General features: G+C 40.9%; 2 protein-coding genes across 3 annotated transcripts in view; one reads left to right on the plus strand and one right to left on the minus strand.

Annotated features, from left to right (window-relative positions):
• ENOSF1 (enolase superfamily member 1) overlaps window positions 1-2921 on the plus strand; it is a 52023-nt gene extending 49102 nt beyond the window's left edge. For both annotated transcript variants that reach the window (XM_007487640.3, XM_001363344.5), the window contains one exon: window positions 2498-2921. In XM_007487640.3, the coding sequence (XP_007487702.1) occupies window positions 2498-2522 (25 nt within the window). In that variant the 3' untranslated portion in view covers window positions 2523-2921. The remainder of the gene's footprint in view (window positions 1-2497) is intronic.
• Window positions 2922-3440: 519 nt separating this feature from the next.
• TYMS (thymidylate synthetase) lies at window positions 3441-17015 on the minus strand. Its single transcript, XM_001368057.4, has 7 exons — window positions 16621-17015; window positions 15297-15370; window positions 10725-10899; window positions 8856-8957; window positions 7152-7327; window positions 6480-6551; window positions 3441-4920 (listed from the first exon to the last, which is right to left on the minus strand). The coding sequence occupies exons 1-7, from the start codon at window positions 16889-16891 to the stop codon at window positions 4783-4785; spliced, it is 1008 nt and encodes a 335-aa protein (XP_001368094.1). The 5' UTR covers window positions 16892-17015; the 3' UTR covers window positions 3441-4782.
• Window positions 17016-22341: the final 5326 nt, after the last annotated feature.

The raw sequence follows: 22341 nt of genomic DNA on the forward strand, positions 1-22341 counted from the left end.
GGACAGAGGAGATTCCACCATCTGTGCTCAAAAAAGGACAAATGAAGCAGCAGAACCCCAAGTTTGGTGCCTTGGGCCACAAGGCCTAAAAGGAAGAGGGGGGGAAGGTAGCCCTTCCTTCTCCCCAACTTGTGCTGGGGTGTGAACCAGACCTTCCACCCCGTGGATGCTGCTGGAAAGAGACTGTCCAGAGTCTGGAAGTTTGAAAGCTGCCACAAGTTGTTCTCCCCTATTTGGCAAGAGAGCACAGAGTGCCTCTCCCAGAAGCAGGCCCCTGACATCTCCCACCCCACAAAGTTGACCTGGGCACACATCAGAACCCCATTTCATGGATGGCAGTTTGAGGCTTGGGGGGGTGAAGGGGAGAAGGAAACCTATAATTTCATTGGCTTAGGGAATTTCTTTACTAATGCAGAGCTCTTGACTGTTCTGTAAGCCGTCTTCTTACAGAAACTGAGAGGGTATGTGACCGGCCCTGGGTCACAGCCAGAATGTATCTGGGACAACACTTGAATTCGGATTTTCCTGAATCCAGGACCGACTCTGTCCACTATGTTGTGCTATCTCTCATGGGTGGAATGGCATGAACTGAATTTAGAAAGCCAATTAGGAGAGTAGAGACTCTGATGATGCTCCTTCATCCCAAGATAGAGAGATGGATGGACAGATAGATGGAGACAAATGGATGAACAGTTAGATAAGGGTTTTTCATTTCATCTCTCAAGTAAAACAGTTCAAATTTTAGATAGTCAGAATTGACATTTCCAGGTATGAACTTAGCTTAATATTTTGTTGGTTTGCTCAATTCATTTTAAAAAGCAGTCAGACTGCAGAGGCTAGGTTGTTCAGTGGATAGAGGTCCAGGAGTTGGTAGGACCAGAGTTCAAATCTAGCCTCAGACACTTCCTAGCAGTGTGACCCTGGGCAAGTCACTTAACCCCAATTGCCTAGCCTTTGCTCTGCCGTCTTAGAGTTATTACTAAAACAGAAAGTAAGGGTTAAAAAAAAATAGTAAGACATCATGCCTCCACCTATAGGGGTATCTTTAATGTCTGTAATCAAGAAACTGAATTGTTCTTCATTCATACATGTATCAATAGCATCATTTCTGAGGGTCAGAATATGGGAGTCATATGTTCCTTTATAAGGTTTTGCCTGTGCTTATATTTTTACAAGAGGCCTCTAGATGTTACAGTGCAAAGAGAGCCAAGGTTGGAGTCAATAAGACATGAGTTCAAATCCTCCCTTAATCACTACAGCATGAACCTGGGCAAGTCACTTAACCTCTGCCTACTTGTTTCCTCACCTATAAAGTGGGGATAATAGCACCACCTCCAAGGATGGTTGTGAGGATTCAATGAGATATTTGTAAGGCTTTTTGCAAGTCTTATATGACTAGTTATTGTTATTATTAAAATCTTCAGGATAGCTGCATGCTCTACAAGATAGAAATAAAGTAGTTGATAGTATGTGTAATATAAGACTTGATTTCCCTGGATTCCAGACTCCCCTGACACAGGCTTCTCACAAAAGCCCTTTAGACATCATTTCCATTTTATTAGTTTGCTGAGAATACTACAGTGATTCATTAGGGAGCTTTTAAAGAGTTAAAAAATGGTTTCCTGCCGCTTCCTGAGAATTTTGACCTTGGAGGGGGAAATGCTGAAAAGTGTAGACCTCTGTTCTCTTGCCTATTGACATTCTCTGAGGAAGGTACCCAGGTGGCACAGTGGACAGAGCCCTGATCTTGAGTCAGGACAATGACATCTAAGACAAATAATTACGGCTAGCATTTACATATAGATTTAAGGTTTGCAAAGTGCCATACATATTTTCTCTTCCCAACCTATCAACCTCAGTTTACTCATCCCTACGATGGAGACAATAATAGCGCCTACTTTACAGGGTTTCTGTGAGGACCAAATGAGCTACTACTGGTAACTAAACGTTAGCTATTGTTATCACATTCGATTCAATTCGCAATTCACATTATCACAATATCACAATTCGATTCAAAACTGTAGGTCAGTTTTTTGTTTTTGTTTTTTTTAAAACCCTTACCTTCGTCTTGGAGTCAATACTGTGTATTGGCCTCCCGTCTCTAGGACTGGTTCTCAATCCACTGTGCTACCCAGCTGCCCCCTGTCGGTCAGTTTTAAAGGCCCTAATTGCTCATTTCCACCCTTGTAGGCATAATATCGAGGGCCAAGAAAACTAGGCAGTTTTTCCAAGTTTATTCTTTAATTTTCTAAGATCGGTTTGTGAAAACCAGCCTTATTTAAAGTCCTGGAAGTTGACAAACTCAATGGAAAGCATCTGGGGTGTGTCTGATCATTGAAACAGCTCAATTGCTTTACAGTTGAGTTTCCATTAAAAAAAGGTCAGGGGGACTATTTTTGAGAGTAGCAGCATCACACTGAGAGGAAAGAAGGCTGACATTTCTGTTCCCTTGAGATGTCACTTTTTAATTAAAACTATGTATTTTTTTTAAATTAAGGATGCTGGTTATTCCACAGAAATGAAGGAAGAGTCTGTAAAGGAGCACCAGTTTCCAGAAGGCAAAATTTGGCAGAAACTCATGGCTGCTCAGAAAAACTAATTTCTCAGCCTTACTGTGGCTTTTTACTCTCGGATGAATTCTTAATGGGGGAGAGGGGAAGGGAGCTTGTCTGACTTGACAAGTCTTATCCAAATCACTGTCAAGATTTAACCGTTTAGAGAAATGTCCTTAGAAGTCTCAGGCATCGCTCTCAAATGACCTGAACCATACACACTATGGTTAATTTCTTAAAAGTAGACGATCATGAATGCTAAGGTAACCATGTAGTATGGGCACACTTTAAGAAATATATTATCTGCCAGAATGTCTGCTGTCATTCTTTGCTGTTTCTTACAAATGTTACAATAAAAAACCAAAAAGAGCCTTGAAGTCCCCTAGATGGTGTTTAACATGGAACAAGGGCCAGGATAGAACAGTGAGATTTCAAAAGCATTTTCAGGCAGCTCTTGCTCTTTTGGGTCTCTACTGTTTATTAGAAAATTTGTTCTAAAAAAATTAAAATTTAAAAAATCTGTTGGGGGCAGCTGGGTAACTCAGTGGATTGAGAGCCAGGCGGTCTTAGGTTCAAATCTGGCCTCAGACACTTCCCAGCTGGGTGACCCTGGGCAAGTCACTTAACCCCCATTGCCTAGCCCTTACCACTCTTCTGCCTTGGAGCCAATACACAGAATTGATTCTAAGACAGAAGATAAGGGCTTTATAAAAATATTAGATCAAGTGAGGGAAAGCTGGTCCCATTTCATTCTTTTAACAGGAATTGTGGAACTTTAAAGAAAGTCATGTCAAGTGGGGATGGCTTGGTCCTGAGGAAAGAATAGTGCTGCCAGGCCTAGTGGTGAATCCCTCACGTTGGATGCTTAGACTACAAAGACAAAGTTAGTCGACCTTCAAACTGCTTATTTATTTAGATAATATATTACTTAAGTGATCATAATACAGAAGAACCAATACTATTGATTTCATGGCAGAATGATAAAGGCTTGGCAATTGGGATTAGTCAATTTACCCAGGGTCACAAAGGTAGGAAATATCTGAGGCTGAATTTGAATGCAGGACATCCAGCCTCTAGGCCTGACTCTTAATCCACAGCTAGCTGCCCCTTAAAACATTTACATTCAAGGAGGCAGAAACAAACTGGAGTGAAGTGATCAGAATAGGCCTCTTGGAATGGCATTGGGGTTCTCCTGCATAAACAACCCAAGACCACTGAGAATCCTTGGGTACACACCTCAAAGGAACTGGCACAATGTCTAGAGCACTAGACTCTTCATCTTCAGGAGTTCAAATCCAGCCTCAGACACCAGCTCTGGGACCCCTGGGCAAGTCCCTTGGCCAGTTTCCTCATCTGTACGTGACAAACCAGTTCAGGAAAACCCCAACAGAGCCAAGTACCACTGAAACAACCCAACAACTTCCCATAACCATCCACAAAAAAAGCTGCCAAATCCCAAAAGAATCACAGTAGAAATTATTTTCCTAAAGCCAACAGAACTAGACGACCCCCCTGGTTCCTTCAAGCAAAGCTGGCCAAGAGTGGAACTCTTTAAAAAGGGATGGAGAAGCCAATTTCAAACAGGTTTGCCTCGTCTCCATTCATTAGATACCCAAGTTTCTCATCTTCCTGGGTGGCAAAAAGTATATACACTAAGGACATTTTTAGGGAGGATGGGGGAATAACCAGGCACAGCATTTTGGCCTTCGTAAATGCTCCCTTGAGTGTCTGCTGATGGGAGCAGCTTATGATAGCAGTGAGACCTCAGTGATGGCAAAAACCTTTTAGAGACCCCAAACTGCAACCCTCATGTGTCCCCCCTCCCCCCCATTCTAGACAGGGAAGGGAGGAAGCACTCCCTTAAGCTGCTGGGTAGAGGGGCGGGTCACATGACAAATGTCCTCAGGCATGGGGGGAGGGGGCCGGGAGCAGCCCCCTCCAGCATGTGTCCTAGGTTCTCTCACACAGGACTAGAGGATTCCTGTGGAAAAGGAAGCAGCAGAAAACAGCTTTATTTTAATATATACAAAAGTGTGTGTGTGTGTGTGCAGGGAACATGAGCCGCGAGGGCCTGCTTGTGTCACGGGGCGTTCCTCCACTCCCAACCCTTTCTCATGTCTTCTTTATCATCTGAACTACATCCCGCCTGCTGGAACAAGTGTGCTGTGCAGTGCTAAGGTTAGACAGCATTCTGGGAAAGATGAGGGGGTTTTCAGGCAGGCCGGGAGCTTCACACTGCCATATCCATCTTAATGGTCGGGTGAGGGTTGTAGCCTTCGATCAGGAAGTCCTCGGCCTTGAAGTCGTCGATGCTTTCCACTTTCCGAAGAATCTTGAGCTTGGGGAAAGGCCTTGGTTCCCGCTGAAGCTAAAAGTAAAGTTAAAAGGTAGTCAGATGCCTGCCACACACCCAGAGAACAACTCTCAGCTGAGCTGTCAGCAGCTCAGCTTTGTTTTAAGTCCATTACTTGTGTCAGACGCTTCCTGACCCCATTTGACAGTTCCTGGAGAGGCTTGTCATTTCCTTCTCCAGTTCATTTGACAGATAAGGAGATAAACAAGGCTAAGAGGCTAGCCCCAAAGCACATAGCTAGGAAATGTCTGATTTGAACTCAGGTCCTCCTGACTCCAGGGCTGATGCTCTTTTATCTATTGCACCATTCAGTGGCCCTAAAATCACTGTGTTCTTTTATGTAGCAGCAATAAAGCATATATGATGAAAACTTAATTCTCTACAGAGCAGCAGTGGATACAGTGCTGGGTCTACAGACAGAAAGGCCTGACATTAAATGGATACCTTCTGGCCATGTCACCCAGGACAAGTCATTTCACCTGTCTGCCTCAGTTTTCCCAACTCTATAATGGGGATAGTCATTGCACTACTCTTCTTTTTCTTCTTACATGGGCAAAGACTTATGGCTACCTATCTACTGGTTTTCCTACATAGACAGGCTCAGAGTATTTTTTACAAAGTTTATTCCCTATTTCCAAAAGACAAACTGATTCTAAGACCTATATTTCAGAAATAAATCACAGAATTATGTCAGTTGTTAAACACATCTTCACTGTAGTATTCCCCTAGTGATGAATGGCACATACTTGTTAGAATGAACATAAGTAACCCAGAGAATGAAAGACTCATGGTGGGCACTAAGTAGCCAAGGTATGCAAGACTGGTGTAAAAGACAGTATTACTGACAGAGATGGATGGATGGAGCAACAGCTAGACATAGGTACAGCTATATAACTACATGTATGTGCATATGTACATGCATGTACACGTACATTTATCCTATATTTATAATGCAACTAAACTATATTATACACTTATATTAGTATAGAAAGATAAAAGTATACATTATATAAATATGAAATATATACTATATAAAATATACACTTACTATATTATGTAGTTATAACTATAATTTACTATATTACTCGTCAAAATATAGTATGATAATGCATGTTACAAATTTTAAAATATTTATTATTTTCAGATTTATTAGCATGTAAATTTTTGCTACCAAGAAAGAGGAGAAATACACAAGTTGCTATATAATGAATATAGACAACATAAAAGTCATTCATAACACATACATATCGTATATACAAGTGACGATGAACCTTTTAAAGACAGTGTGCCATTCTACCCCTTCCTCCCCCCCATGCCCTACATAGGGAAGGGAGAAAGAATTCTCATTAAGCCGCTGGGCAAAGGGGCAGGGAAACAGCTTTGCCCCAGTCCCCCTGCCTTTCTCGTAATGAACTCTGGGGGTGGTAGTGGTGGTGCATATGCCCAGGGAGCACCATGTGCCATCTATGGCACCAATGCCATAGGTTCGCCATCACTGGTATATCTCACATATATGAGATATACATTTGACCATTATAAATACATTTTTTCTATATTCAGAAAAATTGTCTCACCTGAATTTTTAGTGGCTCAATATGATTCATGTATACATGAGCATCTCCCAGAGAGTGTACAAAATCACCTGGCTAAAATACAATGAGAAGAAACAAGCAGTAATACCGTTAATCTCAACTCAGATCAAAGAAAATACATTAGAGTACAAAATCCACTCTTCCCAAAACAAAGGATCCTAACCATTCATTTTTTAAAAAATAAGAAAACTACAAGTCATACCAAATACTTCAATAAATCTTGAACTTACTATACTTGTTAAGAGTTGTTTTTCCTATAAAATGTCACAGGATCACTGAACTGGAACCACAAGGTCCCTCAGAGGTCAAGTCTTAACTCCCCCATTTGAAAGGGGGAAACAGGCAGACAAAAATTAAATAACTTGCCCGGGGTCAGAGTGTCTGAGAGAAGTTTGGAACCCCAAACTCCAATCCAGGACCCTGCTACCTTTCATCGTTTTATTTACTTGTGATACACAGCAACAAAGAAATTAAAGATTTAGTCCCCAATTTGATTACAAATTTCTTTTTTAAAAAGGGAAAGATTGTTTCTTTTTAAAAGAAACTTTAAAATTTCTTCATTTAATAAAAAAAAAGAACATTATGCAATTATTCCAACAGATGAACAGGGGTTCATCTGGTGATGCCAGCTTCAGAAAAGAAGAGGTTCTTTACCTTCAGGCCTGTGATGTGAGCAATCATGTAGGTGAGCAGGGAGTAACTGGCAATGTTGAACGGCACCCCGAGGCCCATATCTCCAGATCGCTGGTATAGCTGACAGGAAAGCTCACCATTTGCTACATAGAACTGACAGAGAGCGTGGCACGGAGGCAAGGCCATGAGAGGAAGATCTGAGGCCAGGGATGTGAAAGAAGGGAGATGTCAGAGCATCTATTAGCTTAAACTCTACCCACCCTTGGACCCGGCCATACTACTCCTGACTCCAGGCCTGGCACTCTCTCCACCGCACTACCTGGCACATTAACAGTAGGTATTAAATAAATGCATTCTTCCTAGCTTGGAAGAGGGAAGGTTCCAAGCTTCCACATTCACTTTCTTTCTCTCGGGATAGCAGGGATTCCAGGCAGATACCACCATCCCGGGCTTCATGCCTCCTGGGCAGCTGTGGGACCATGCCATACCTGAGCTGCTATATGGAGCTAACACAGCAGCATCTTATTCTTAACAGCTGGTTTAGATCATTGGTGTAACAGACTAAAAGGGGGCAGCTGAGTGGCTCAGTGGACTGAGAGTCAGGCCTAGAGACGGGAGATCCTAGGTTCAAATCTGGCATCAGATACTTCCTAGCTGTATGACCCTGGGCAAGTCACTTAACCCCCCACTGCTCAGACCTTATTGCTCTTCTGCCTTGGAATCCACACAGTATGGATTCTAAGACAGAACATAAGAGTTTAAAAAACAGACTAGAGCTTTGCCAAGTGAATTCTAAAACTATTCCACCCTAATCAGACCGTACTTTAGAAGATATGATTTAGCTATTTCCTGATCAATAACAATAGATACTTGGACTAACAGAATCGGGTCTTGGGAACTCTACATTTTTCCACCCTCCTTAGTTTAACAATATTAGGAAGGTCTGCACCAATCTTAAGGATTAATTATCTGAGAAAAATGGCCTTCAACAGACATGTGCAAAAAAAGCAGACAGACCCCTGGGCTGTCCTAAGTCAAGCTAAGCTATCATTGGTACAGATGAGATGCAGGAAAGTGATGTAAAACCGTCTATATAAAGCACATCACTGGCTCTCTTTAGGCTCTTTCTCTGGAGAGGTGACTCTGGCTGGCAGAGCACTAGGCATTCTGACATTTTGGTTTGGTGGCAGTTATTCGTCTGGGTTTGGCAGTGAGTTTGCCCTTGAGCCGATTCAGGTGCAGGCATCTTGGCTGAGCCCTTTTGGAGGTCAGGCTAATTCCTTCCTCCTTCACACTCAAAACCTTCTAGATCTTCTAATCTTCCTGCCCTATACTAGCCAGGCGGAAGAAAACCTTACTCCTTTTCCTTCTTCTTAATCTCCTCCACTATGTCAATTAAATCACCATAAAATTTCCAGCTGACTTGGGTATTTTATTATTTGGGATTTTCTCTGGAGACCAAATTAAATTTAGATTTTAAGACACAATGCTAAAATTATCTTTACAGCCAACATTCTCTGTTAATGTGCCTTCCCAGAACCGAACTAAGAGATCTTTTACCCAGGCATCTTGTCAGCCAAAGGTTCAAAGAAAGTCTGTATCCTCTATACCAACATTTGATTTTTAGGCACTTTCTAAATCCAAAGGAATTCTGATGTTTTCTAAAAACCAGCAAGTGCTGGTAGCTGTTATTCTGATTCTGATGACTTCTAGGAGATAGTCTACCTTTTGGATTCCAAGCACACATAATGAGCCTTCTGTCATCAGGGTTGGTTTTGATTTTGTCAATGACTTTTTGTAGCTGATCCACTCCTTGCCCAGAATAATCTGAAAGAAAAAAAAATTACAGAAATATTTATAAACAATAGGAAGAGAAAGAGAACACAAAAGACTTGAAGAATCCTAAAGGAAGGAACAGACCTTAAACTCCCACTTTAAAATGTTCAAATTAAGAAATAGCTTCTAGCACTGGAGCTTTCCTTGGAAGGTTCTTTCTTATTACCCTGAACCCAGGACTCAAACTGAGATCTTCTTTACTCTTAAGTGTAGCATTCTATGATGCCTGCCCTACTGTCCTGCTCCCTAGCAGTTTTTACTTGATTCTGTATTAGAAAAAAAATTTTTTTAAAAGAATTATAAGCTTATTTCAAAGACAGCAGAGTTAAACTAAGGAAACTATGTCCTCAAAGAGATTCCAAGTAGAATAGGCAGAGACAATGGATAGAATCAGTCAAGTCCCTGGAGTTAAGAGCCTGTTGTGAATGTTTTATTTTCAGCTCCAAATTCTCTCCCAATCCCTTGAGAAAGCAAGAAAAATAAAACCCATTACAAATAGGCATAATCATGCAAAATAAATTCTATTTATTTCTAGATGTGTAAAACAGGTAGATTATTAAAAATCTGCAAAGAAAAACATGGACAAGTGAGGAGAGGTATAGATAACTACCAAAGAAGATTGATCAAAGTAAGGTCAGTCATTTTAGTTCTGCAAAGCATTTGCTGGGACAAACATCATAAATAAAAGGGAGTTGTGAAGCTTTAAAAGGTGTATAAACATTGGGAGTCTGTGGAATGGGCCTGTTTGCCTGATGTCTTGGGTTCAAATGCCACCTCTTCTAAGAACTGGAAATTGAGAGTATGCCCATCAGCTGGGAAATGGCTGAACAAATAAATTGTGGTATACAACGGCGATGGAATACTATTGCTCTATAAGAAATGAAGAGCAGGATGAATTCGGAAAGACCTGGAAAGACCTACATGAACTGATGAAGAGTGAAGTAAACATTGTAACAGCAATATTATACAACTAGGAGACTAAGCTATTATCAGCAATAAAATCTCATCTAGTTCAATTCTGAAGGTTACGATGACAAGACTGCTGCCCACCTCCAGAAAAGAACCATTCGAGAATGAATATGGATCAAAGCATACTATTTTTCACTTTACTTTGTGGTTTTGTTTTGGTTTCATGAATATTCTCACAACAATAACCAATATGGAAATTTATTTTGCATGATCATATATGTATAACCCAAATGAAATTGTCTTCCATCTCAGGGAGGGGGGAGGCAAGGTAGAGGAGGAAACAATTTGGATCTTCTAATTTTAGAAAACGCATGTTGGAAATTGTTATATGTAATTAGAAAAATAAATTAAAATAAATCAGCAATACAACATAAATACATGCACATTAAAACATCTTCAAGACATAAAAAAAACCCACTTTGTGTGACTTTAGGCATTTTACCTCCTCAGGCCTCAGTTTCCTTAATCTGTAAAATGAGTTTGGAATAGATGTCCTCAGAGGCTCCTTCTAACTCTGTATATGATCCCCCTATAAAAAAACCCTCTGGGAAGTTCTTTGGGGTTAGCTTGGGAAGCTATTTCTTGCTTCTTAGGCATTTCTTCACCCAGCCTAGAACAGAGACATTTTTTCAGGAGACCTTGTGTGGGTATAGACCAAGAATGTTTGGGTTTTTTTGCTCCCCGAGTATACATTTCTTATTTCCCCACACTCTTGTCTGAAATAATAGAATACACCTACACTCCTGGCAACACCAGTAGAAACCTGACTCATCGATTAAGTCTCCTCACCTGTGTTCATCTCTTTGTATTCTGCCCCAAAATGTCTCCACTGGAAGCCATACACTGGTCCCAAATCTCCTTCTTCTCTCTGAGTGAGGCCCAGGTTGTCCAAAAATTCACGTGACCCATTGGCATCCCAGATCTTCACCCCCTTGGCGGAGAGCTCCTTACCATTTGTGCAACCCTAGAGAAGCGGGGAGAGAAGCCCAGTCATTGCACTAACCTGTCAGAAAACTCAAGAGCGTGGCAAGGTGGCACTGCCCATCCCTGGGAGTCCCTACCTCTATGAAAGCAGCAAGGGGCACTTCTACTGCCTACAGAGGCAGGATGGTGTAGGGGGAGCTGCTGCATCACGCGCAACAAGTCCCTTCATTTCTCTGACCCAAAGCCTCCTTACCTTTAAAATGGCAACAATGTGGATGGCACCTGCATCATACCCTCCCCAGGTTAGGATGAGGATTGAATGAAATAATGGCTCTCATATTTACTTCACAGTGCATGAGAGGACCTTGTCAGGTAGGTCAAGAAAATATTATTCCGTTTCTCCAGATGAGATAATGCTCAGAGTAAAAAGTGCCACATGAGTTGTAAACTGAGAAGGGAAGTGAGGTGGCACAGCAGGTAAGAGGGCTGTGTGACCCTGGGCAAAAGGCACTTAACTCTGCCTCAGTTTCCTCACCTATAAAAATAATCTAGAGAAAGAAATGGCCAATCACTCTGGTATCTTTGCCAAGAAAACCCCAAGTCAGGCAGGACTAAGCAACAAAAGAAAAAATAAACTAAATGTCATTGTCTCCCCCCCAACAGCAGATTCCTATTTCTCACCCTTCCCTCATACCTTCAGTTTAAAAAGATGACCTCTCTCTTAAATTCAATTATTCCTTTAACTTTTTGCCTTTTTAAACTGAATTCAAACCAGTTTTTCAAAGTACTATTTCCCTTTGATACATTTTTTCCCACCTCCAAAATAGGCTATTACCCACTTTTCTCATAAAAGTCAAAAATGAGGGTGCTTTGCTTGGAACGTTCCCATTTCTCTGATCTTTTCAATCTAAACAAGATTTATTAAGCACCTAAATCAATCAATATGGCTAGGTCCTAGAAATAGTGATGAAAGACAAAGGTCTCTCCCAGCAAAGAAGTTACACAATTAGAAGACAATTAAATGCATCTGAGGGATCAGCTGAAGAGATTAAATTAGGGAGGGATAAGGTATAAGGGTGGCCAGAGTTAGTTACCCCTCCCTCTTCTAACCAAGGAGGACCTGGAAGAGAACTTCACTAGCTGCTGGCTTCTAGGCCTGAGGAACATAATGTGCAAATTACACATTAGAACTAGATGAAATCAGGGAATGAATGATAAACCTGAAAACTAGGCTGAGCCACATTCTGGAGGGCCTTATGGGCCAAGCAAAGATGTTGAGGTAAAGAGGATTAAGTGACTTGCCCAGGGTCACTGGGCTTGGAGTGTCTGACGCCAGATTTGAACTTGGGCACATGAGTCTTCCTGACCCCAGACGTGACACTGTGCCACCTAGCTGCCCAGACGTGAAGGACAGAAAGACTAGTATTAGAGAACAGTCAAGAGGCTGTTTTAATAGTGCCAACAAAGCAAGTGTCTTAATTTACAGAGCAACAAGATAGGATAAGGGAGAGGGAGAACAGTGAGGAAAAATAGAATGGAGGGAAATATACAACTCGTAATTGTAACTTGAAATGTGATGGGGATGAATTCACCTACAAAACAGAAAGAAATAGCATAAGGTTAAAAAACCAAAACCCAACTATGTTGTATAAGAAACACATTTTAAGAATGTGAGACACATAGAATAAAATAAAGGGCTGGAACAGAATATGGTATCAGCAGAGATAGGTAGCACTCATGACCTCAGCCAAAAGTTAAAGCCAAAATGGATTTAATTATTTATATCTGCACTTTTTATGGTGGCAAAAAAAAAATTGGAAAATGGTTGAATAAATTGTGGTATATGATGGTGATGGAATCCTATTGTGCTAGAAAGGAATGATGAATTGATGGATTTCTAGAACTGGAAAGACCTCCATGAACTGATGTGGAATGATATGAGCAGAACCAGATCACTGTACACATTAACTGAAACATTGTGGGACAATCAAATGTGATTGACTTTGTTACTAAAAACAATGCAATGATCCAAGACAATTTGGGGGGGGTCTTAAGCGAAAATGCTATCCACAGCTAGAGAAAGAATTGTGGGAGTAGAAATCCAGAAGAAAACATGACTTATCACTTGTTTATATGGATGTGATTTAGGGTTTTGGTTTTAAAGGATTGCTCTTTTAAGAAAATGAATACTATGGAAATGGGCTCAAGTGATAATATATATGTATAACCCAAAGGAATTGCTTGTCAACTCTGAGAGGGGGGAGGGATGAGGGGAAGAGTAAGAATATAAATCATGTAACCATGGAAAAAATTTTAAAAAATTTTTAATAGATTTAATTGAATGGGAAATGAAAGGAGTATACTTCGTTCTCAAAGGCACATGGTACATTTACAAAAATTGACCATGTTAGGGAACAAAAACCTTATAAATTCAGAAAAGTAGAAATATTAAATTCATCATTTCCAGACCATAGTGAAATACAAATTATATGTAAAAAGGGTCCATGGAAACAAAGTAAAAATTAATTAGAGATTAAATAACTTAAAGAATAAGTGAGTTAAAGAACAAGGGATGGAAACAAAAAATAATTTTATTAAATGGTGAGAACATACTAAATACAGGAAATACAACAAAAGCAGTAATTAAAGAAAAACATTTATCTCTAAATGCTTTTATCAATAAAATAAAGAAAGGGCTAAATGTGAGATACTGGCAATGTGGAATAGATAGGGCTTGGGAATGGATTAGATGTGGGGAGAGGGAAGAGTTAGGTTTCAAGTAAGTAAATATTAAGCACCTACCATGGGTCCTACACCATGCCAAGTCCTAGGAATACAAAGAAAGGCTAAAAAAACAGGAGAGATAACACTCAAACAACTCCATGAAAATAAGACACATAAAGGACAAATTAAAGAATCTGCAAAACAAAGAAGCATTGAAAGTAAGGGGGAACCAGGAAAAGCTAGTTCTTTTTTTTTTTTGCAAATAGCAAATTTTTAAAAATCAATGTTTTGTTCCCAATTGCACATAAAAACAAATTTAACATTCATTTTCTAAAAATTTGAGTTCTAAATTGTCTCCCTTCCTTCCCTTGCTCCCTTGAGAGCAGAAAGCACTGGAGGACATCCACAGTTAGCATGTACTTGAGAAGACATAAGAGAAGACAAAAGTGAAATCATGCAAAACCCATCAGAAAAGGTATCTTAAGGAAGATCTTGGCTGAAACTTGAAGGAAACAAGGGAAGGCAGGAGTGGAAACTGGGGCATTACCACTGATCATAGGTCATCCATCCAGCCTTCCTTTATGGGGAAGGGGGAAGCATAGGACAGTGCAAAATGTACTGGATTCTAAGTCAAATACAGGTTTCATACTTATTACTCCCTATATTTACCAAGCAGGGTTTCTTGACTTTTTTTGTGTTGTGGACCCCTCTGGCAGATTGGTGAAGCCTAGAGACGTTTTCTAAGGAAGAAAAACCATCATTTTTATGTGTTAAATAAAATACAAAAAATTACAAAGCTAGATGAATCAATGGAGTTTGAGGCCTGGGGTTTGGAAGACCCAAGTTCAAAACCAGCTTCAGACACCTTACTAGCCATATGACTCTCAACAAATCACTGCCTCAGTTTCCTAACCTATAAGCTGATAATAATAGCCCCTACCTCTCAGGACTGTGGTGAGAATAAAGTGAGAGATATCTGTTAAGTGCTTTGCAAATCTTAAACTAGCAGCATCATTATCACATAGCTATTATTATTATATTGAAATAATAATCACATTTTTTTCTAAAAAGTTCACAGACCCAAGATTAAGAGCCCTTTAGCTCTTTAAGGCCATGTCCCACTCTAAATCTCTAATTCTATGAAGGCCCAGAGAGGGTTAACTAACACAGGTCCTAAGTAGGTGACAGAGAAAGAACCCAGGAGTTCTGTTCCTCTAACTAGCCTTCTTTCTAAGGAGCCAGGGGAAGAGAGCCTGGGAGGATAAAGGGCAGTTCGGTGTGTTCTGTGCTCTCATCTGTGAAAGTAACTGCCTTACTTCTATTGCTTTTCTGTCCTTTTCAGTCTTATTCAACTTTTCATGCCCCCCTTTGGGGTTTTCTGGGCAAAGATATATGACTGGCTTGCCATTTCATTATCCAGGTCATTTGACAGATGGGCAAACTGAGACCAACGAAGTTAAAGTGACTTGCCCAGGGTCACAGAGCTAGGAAGTTCTGAGGCTGGATTTGAACCCTAGCTGTCCTAAACTTTTACCTTGGTGCTCCTGAGTCAGGTTCTAGGCTCCTGAGTTCTAGAGTCAAGAGAAACAAACAATCTTTTTGATCAAGGGCTTGAAGATCAAATGATTCAACACCTGGGAAAATACATTAGACCTTCTAGGAAGCATTCTCTAGGAGCAAGCATCTCCCTAGGAGATCATTAGGCATCCTTACCCTAATAAACCATAGCAGTTCCTCCAGGACACCCTTCCAGAACACACGCTTGGTTGTCAGCAAAGGAAATTCACCTAAAAAACAATTCCACAAAAAGCATGAGGAGGAAGAAAAATGGTGTGGACAATCACAGAAAATGGCATCAGACTTATTTTGTGCTGCTACAAAGAGTCACTAGCTTCCAGTTGCACAAAGCCTTGATAAAACTTACATTAGTGGGCAGGTGGGTAGCTTAGGACTTCCTAGCTGTGTGACTCTGGGCAAGTCACTTAACACTGACTGACTCAGGGGGATATTAATAGCACCTAACTCTCAGGGTCGGTTGTGAGGATTAAATGAGAAAATATTATTAGTTCTGCAAATCTTAAAAAGCTACATAAATGCTGGGTAATATTAAAACAACATGCTTAAGATCACACAGGTAATAAACTGCAGGGTAAGTCCATCTAGGTGCTAGACTTGGAGACAGAGGTGGGACATCAGGGGTGCATGCTCTTTCACTATGTGGATTAGGTTTTTTCCTTCTTTATTCTAAGATATGGCTAGATGGAGGAAGGAGAGATGGTTGGAGAATGGTAAATTACTGAAAAACACAAGATTTTAATTAAAATGCATTTTTTTTTAAAAACCCTTACCGTCTGTCTTAAGAGTCAGTACTGTGTATTGGCTCCAAGGCAGAAGAAGAGTGGTAAGGGCTGGGCAATGGGAGTGAAGTGACTTGCCCAGGGTCACGCAGCTAGGAAGTGTCTGAGGTCATATTTGAACCTAGGACCTCCCATCTCTAGGCTTGGCTCTCAATCCACCCGGCTGCCCCCTAAAAATGCATTTTTAAAAAACCAAGTGACTCTCACGGTTCATTTCAGTTATGGTTGTCGTTCAGTCATTTCGTTGTGTCCCAATTCAATCTGGGGTGTTCTTGGCACATCCTGGAGTGGTTTGTCATTTCCTTCTCCAGCTCCATTTTACACAATAGGAAACTGAGGCGAACAGGATTAAGTGTAGTCCTGGGTGACTCGCCTCATTAAGTGTCTGAGGCCGGATTTGAACTCTGGAAGCTCAGGCCCAGGGCTCCAGTCACTGCACCGCCTAGCTGCCCTTAACTTTTATTAGGTGGCATCTTAGGGCTGACACCGCGTTTTAGTCATTCCCCAGTTACAGGGGTCACGCCCTGGGGCAGAGCTCAATCTAAAGGGAAGAGTGAGGCTTCAACAGGGTAACAGTTCTCCCCTCCCCCCTAAATAAGAGTCAAGAGTCGGGAAGAGGTGGGGCGTCAGGACCCCTAGCTAGGACCCGGCTGGCTTTTTGAGACGGCCCTCTCCCTCACCTCGCAGGTTGTAGCGGGCTTGCATGCCGAACACAGACATGGTGCCGGTGCCCGTGCGGTCGTTCTTCTTGGAGCCATACTGGAGGATGTGCTCGATTTGCTGCAGATACTGCTTCTCCCCGTGCATCTGGAGCGGGGGACTGGGGTTAGGGCTGGGGTCGCTCTCCGGGCTGGAGACCGAGGCTGAGGCGTCTGAGGCTGTATCATTCTGGGGCTCGGCTCTCGGTTCTGGGACTGGCTGGTTCTGCGGCGCGGAACCTAAGGCGGGCATGGCTGCTGCGCGAGATAAAAGACCTAGTGAAGGGAGGATCGCGGTCCACTTGTTGGCGCCTTTTCTCTTAATTTTAGGGAACGCCTCTTCCTGCTGCAAACCCTCCTCCCCCCCCCTCCGGAATTTCCGCTCCTAGGAGTCCCTAGGTGAGGCGCTGTGGCTGCAGCATACGTACAGGGGGCGCCCTGGAGGGTTCAACTTATGTGACCCTACTCACACAGCTACCCCCCCTTCACCCCCCCCCCCCCCCCCCGTTCTCCCAGAACTCTACATTACTCAGCCCTGGCACCTAGCTGGTGGAGGCAGTTCAGCCCAAGGATTGACATTCGGGGCTCAGAAGAGTTTTTTGCAGAGCGCCCCTTTTAACCCCCATCATCACCGAGGCCCCTTCTAGTCTTTAAACCTTACTTCCGACCCCATACTCGGATCCAGGGACTCTAAGTCTCCTGCCTGCTCCACGAACTAAGCATACTCCATCTCTAGCTCAGGACATTTTCTCTGGTGATCCCCGAGTGTGGAATGTTCTCCCTCTTCTCTTAATTACCGATCTCCCTGGTTTCCTGCAAGTCCCAACTAAAACCTCTCCTTCCACGTACGGGAAGCCTTCCCCAACACTTAGCTCCAGCGCCTAGCCAAGTTTGAGACCAACTTCGTGCAGTATTCTCACGGGAACAAGGGCAAGCTTTGGGGTCTCCATCTTTCAAGCTGACTAAACTTGGGGTTAATCGGATCTTACTGGGCTACAAGTTTGGGGTGTCTAGATTCCTCGTGGACATATTTGTTTGGGCCCATTAGATTGTAACCTCCTAGAGGTTAGGTACTGCCTTTTGCCTCCTCCAGGAATTAGTACAGTGTCTAGCATATAATAGACACCTAATAAATGTTCATTAATGGGTTGATTGTAAATCATAATAAAAAACTATCCTCACCCTAGCAGAATGTAAGCTCCTTGAAGGCAAGGTCTTTTGCCTTATTTTTGTATCCCCAGAGTTTAATCCAGTTACTAATACATAATAGACAATAAATGTTCCTTGATTGGTTGACTAATAAACCATTAGAAACTATCTTCAGCTGGTAGAACGTAAGCTCCTTGAAGGCAGAAGGATCTTTGACTTGTGAAAGCACAAGAAAAAAAATGTGTCTACACATTTTTCCTAAAGAGAGATTCCCCAAATGTTCTCATCCTGAAAGGTCTCCATTTCACAAACTGGTTACCTTAGGGTAGTGATTTGTGAATGTGAAACCCCCTACTCCACTTTTTGATTAGCTTTATGATTGTTTTAGTAATAGCATATATTCATGCTTTAATCAAATTGTAATTCTAGCATAGTTAAGCAATATTAGCATAAACTTAAGTGAATGGACTTTTCTGGACATCATTATTGCAGAAGAGTCCTAAGAATAGGTATCAGTTGCCACCCATAGGGACCTTCTGTAAAATTACATGCTTAAGTTTCTAGCTGATGGCATCATTGTTTGTTACTATTTAAGTCCAGTTCTGTGATTTCTTTATATCATATTTTTACAGCTGCTGACATGTTAGATTTTATTTTTCACATTAACTGCCATTACTAGGTTATATTTTTTTCATTTTGTACTTTTTTATGCTTTATTTCTTTTAGTCATCAACATGTCAATTGTAGCATCAGTTTCTGGATAAAAAGACTGTTCACAATAGCAGTCTCTGGTCTTGACTAGAGTCCAGTACTCTCTCAATAAACTTATTTCTTTTTGTTTTGGAGACCTTGTTCCCTTTATTGGCGTTTCTGATCAATAATTTCTGCCACAGATTCGATAGAGCTTGGGTTATAAACTTGGAGAGGAAACTTAGTAATGCAAACTGGAAATAGCTGAACAAGAGGAATATAATTATAATGGAATACTCTTGTGCCATAAGAAATGACAAAGAAGATGAACACTAAAAAACTTGGGAAGACAAAGTAATAAAGTGAAGTGAGCAGAACCAGGAGAATGTTGTATATATATAACATCAATAATGTAAGATGATCAACTGTGAATAATCTATTATCAGCAATGCTAGGATCCAGGACAACTCCAAGGGGCACATGATGAAAAAGGGTCTCCACCGCTACAGAATGAACTGAAGGAGTTTGATTGCAGATTGAAATATACCATCCTCCCCTTTTATTTCCTCCATTAATTTTTCTCTTGTGTAAGCAATATGTATCATTTTTCACAAGGTTATAAACATGGAAGTATGTATTATATGATAGCATGTGTACCACCTGTTAACTTGGAAATAACACAGAACTACCAAAGTAGTCAGAAAAAAAACAAGTCTTTAATTTTTTTTATTTTTATTTTTTTAATTTAAAAATCTTCCCTCTTGGAATCAATAATGTGTATTGGCTCCAAGGCAGAAGAGTAGTAAGGGCTAGGAAATGAGGGTCAAGTGACTTACCCAGGGTCACACAGTTGGGAAGTGTCTGAGGTCAGATTTGAACCTAGGACCTCCCATCTCTAGACCTGACTCTCAATCCACTGAGCCACCCAGCTGCCCCCCAAAAAACAAATCTTTAATCAGGAAATGGATAAATCCAATATTTGGCCCTTTACTCAGTCCAGTGCCAAAATTTTTTCAGGTCTACACCCTGCGACTCTGGGGACATTATTCCTGGGAGTAACACCACACTAGATAATGACTCCAAGGGACAAAAGAATTTGGGGAACTTATAAACCTTTTGGGAAACGGAGGAATAGGGAAACTGATTGATGATTACCATGGTTACAAGGAAATGGGAGTGTTCAAATTATATGGACCGAGCTTGGGAAAGGAATCACAGCTAGAAGCTAGGGTTTAAGGGAAGGGGCTAAAAGGATGCTAAAAGGGTGGTTCCTACCCAGGTGTGGGTCTTCTTGGGAAAGGGTCTCTGATACAATGGGGAAGACTACCTAAGACAAAAAGAATACTTAGCATTTGCTTAGACCCACCTAACTGGGCTTGTCATTTACCATATAGTCTGAGATTCCCTTCAGCATGGATTCTCACCAGTACAGGGACTGAGTACTGGCTTTGGGGTCTCCAACTTACAAGCTAGTCCTAAAACGTGGGTTCATCAGATCTTACTAGGCTACAAGTTTGGGGGTTTCTAGATTCCAGGTTGACAAACCTATATCATAATACCAGCCATCTTAGGAAAGGGGAGGGAGAAAGAACATGTATTACTAAATATCAGAAGATTCCTTAAAACTGTATGATATGGGAAAATAAAATTTGTAAGTAGTTCTATAGAACTCAGAAAACCAGGAAGCTTTGATCACAAATCCCTAACAAATACTGGTTGTGTGACTTTGGGCAAGTCACTTAATTTGTTAGTAGTTGAGGCCAATTCTCTATAAGGCTTGTGTGTTGCAGAGAAGATGCTGACCTACATTGGTAGGAGTTTTCTCAACTAAGCATATACTAGTGAAATCTTAGATCTGGTCCCTGTTCCTCTATACATATATCCAGAATTCATTTGGAGTCTTTCCTCCTACTCCCAACAGATACTGCCTCCTAATGTGGTCATAATGGGAGACAAGAATCATGCTTATAATATTTCTGAAGTCTAACTTTTTTGGTTATTAATTGAAATGTCTCTCATATTAAATTATCAGATTACATTAGGAAGTGAATTGAATGCTCTAAATTTCTTTTATTCTCCCTGCTAAATGTCGTAGAAGGATGGAGATCAGGGAGATGAAAGGAAACTTTCAAAGTCAGTCTCAACCTCCTACCATTCCTGAATCCCCCCTGCAACCACCCTAAATCTCCTTTAAGGAGCAGGGAAGTGACCTTAAAACAGGAAGGCAGGGTAAATTGAGTTACCATTTAGGTTAATAATAGTGCCTCTTAAGTATTTTTGAGATTTTTGCAGTTCAGTAAGCATCTCAATTCTGACAATTACTTTGGAGAGGTAGGAGAGGCAGTGTGTAGAGTAGTAATCTGGAGTCAGGGAGACTCACCTTCCTGAGTTAAAATATGATTCTCAGACATTATCTGTGTGATCTTGAACAAGTCACTTAACCCTGTTTGCCTCAGTCTCCTTATCTGACAAATGACCTAGAGAAGGAAATGGCAAACCACTTCAGTATTTTGTCAAGAAAACCCAAATGGGATCATAAAGTATCAAACTGAAATAGGACTGAATAACAACAAAACATCTATGGCCAAAGGGACTCATAGTTAACATGAACTTCTCAATTTAGAAATAATATTTCAAATAACAGTATCTCGAAGAAGTTTTAGTATGCCCTGCCATTTAGCATGTCTCTCTGTTGAGGAATCTCAAATTTCTCCCATCTACAAAATTCAAAACTCCTACTTAGATTTCCCAGATCCTTCATTTTATGATACTGGAAGTTTTCCTGACTTCTAGGGTAGCATCCTCTGGGAAGAAAGAAACATTTCACCCTCTGTCCGTCCCTGTGCTAAGTTGATTAGGAAAAACAAAACAAAAAAATAGAAAAATATTCTTATATCTAACAGAAAGTCTTTTTCAAATAAACTACCTTCTAAAAGACACTTCACTGAATAGAATCTAAAAGAACAAAATTTTTAAAATAGGCTAAAGAAAAAGTTCTGTGAGCATTTTTTAGCTGAAGTCACCCAGATTCTTTTTCAAATTATTTATTTGATATTAAGTAAAAATTAAATACATAGAAAATCTTTATAGATAATGGAAATAAAATTCAACATTTAGAAATCCACTTTGTTGCTTTTTTGGAATAAGAGTTAATATAGGACCAGAAAATAGCTTCAAGTCAGTTCAGTGTACCATAATCCTTTTGGACAGACCATCCGAGGAAAGAGAGTTAGCCCAAGTTTTGAATTTTTTCAATCTCTCATAACCAATTTCTTCCTATTCAATATGAAAATAAAATGTGGACAATGTGCCACATAGGATTTTCCTAAGGGAAGTGGACTATAAACCTTAAAATACTAAATAAGTGATTTTTAACATTACGTTCAGGTGATTTCCTGGATTTTCTGTTATTTCTGATTCTGATGCCTTTTCAAAGTAGGGCTATTAAGACTTGACTTAATAAGATTAACTTTGGTTTTTTCATGCCCTTGTTAACTGGGAAAAACACAGAACTAGTAAATAGTCAGAAAAAGCCACTCGGTAGTTTAGTGCTAAAATTTAGGCCTCCTTGCAGAGCTATGTGCTATCAACCCATGCAGAATTCCCAGACTGGCAGCTCTGGTCACCAAACCCCTGGGAGTGCCACCTCAGTATATGACAACTCCAAAGAACCATTAATGTGGGAACCTTTCTAGGGGAACTTGGGGACTGAGGATGAGAGGGATAGTTGATTGGTGTACCAGGGAAAATGAGGAGCCCCAGACAAGAATAACAGTGAGGGGCTGATGCTTTACAATGAACACAAAAGGGAAAGACCCAGCCAAGGGCTGGGCTACCTTGGTAAAGGACTTTGGCCAGTAGGGG

This window comes from Monodelphis domestica, chromosome 3 (assembly GCF_027887165.1).
Source record: "Monodelphis domestica isolate mMonDom1 chromosome 3, mMonDom1.pri, whole genome shotgun sequence".
Taxonomy (NCBI): Eukaryota; Metazoa; Chordata; class Mammalia; order Didelphimorphia; family Didelphidae; genus Monodelphis; species Monodelphis domestica.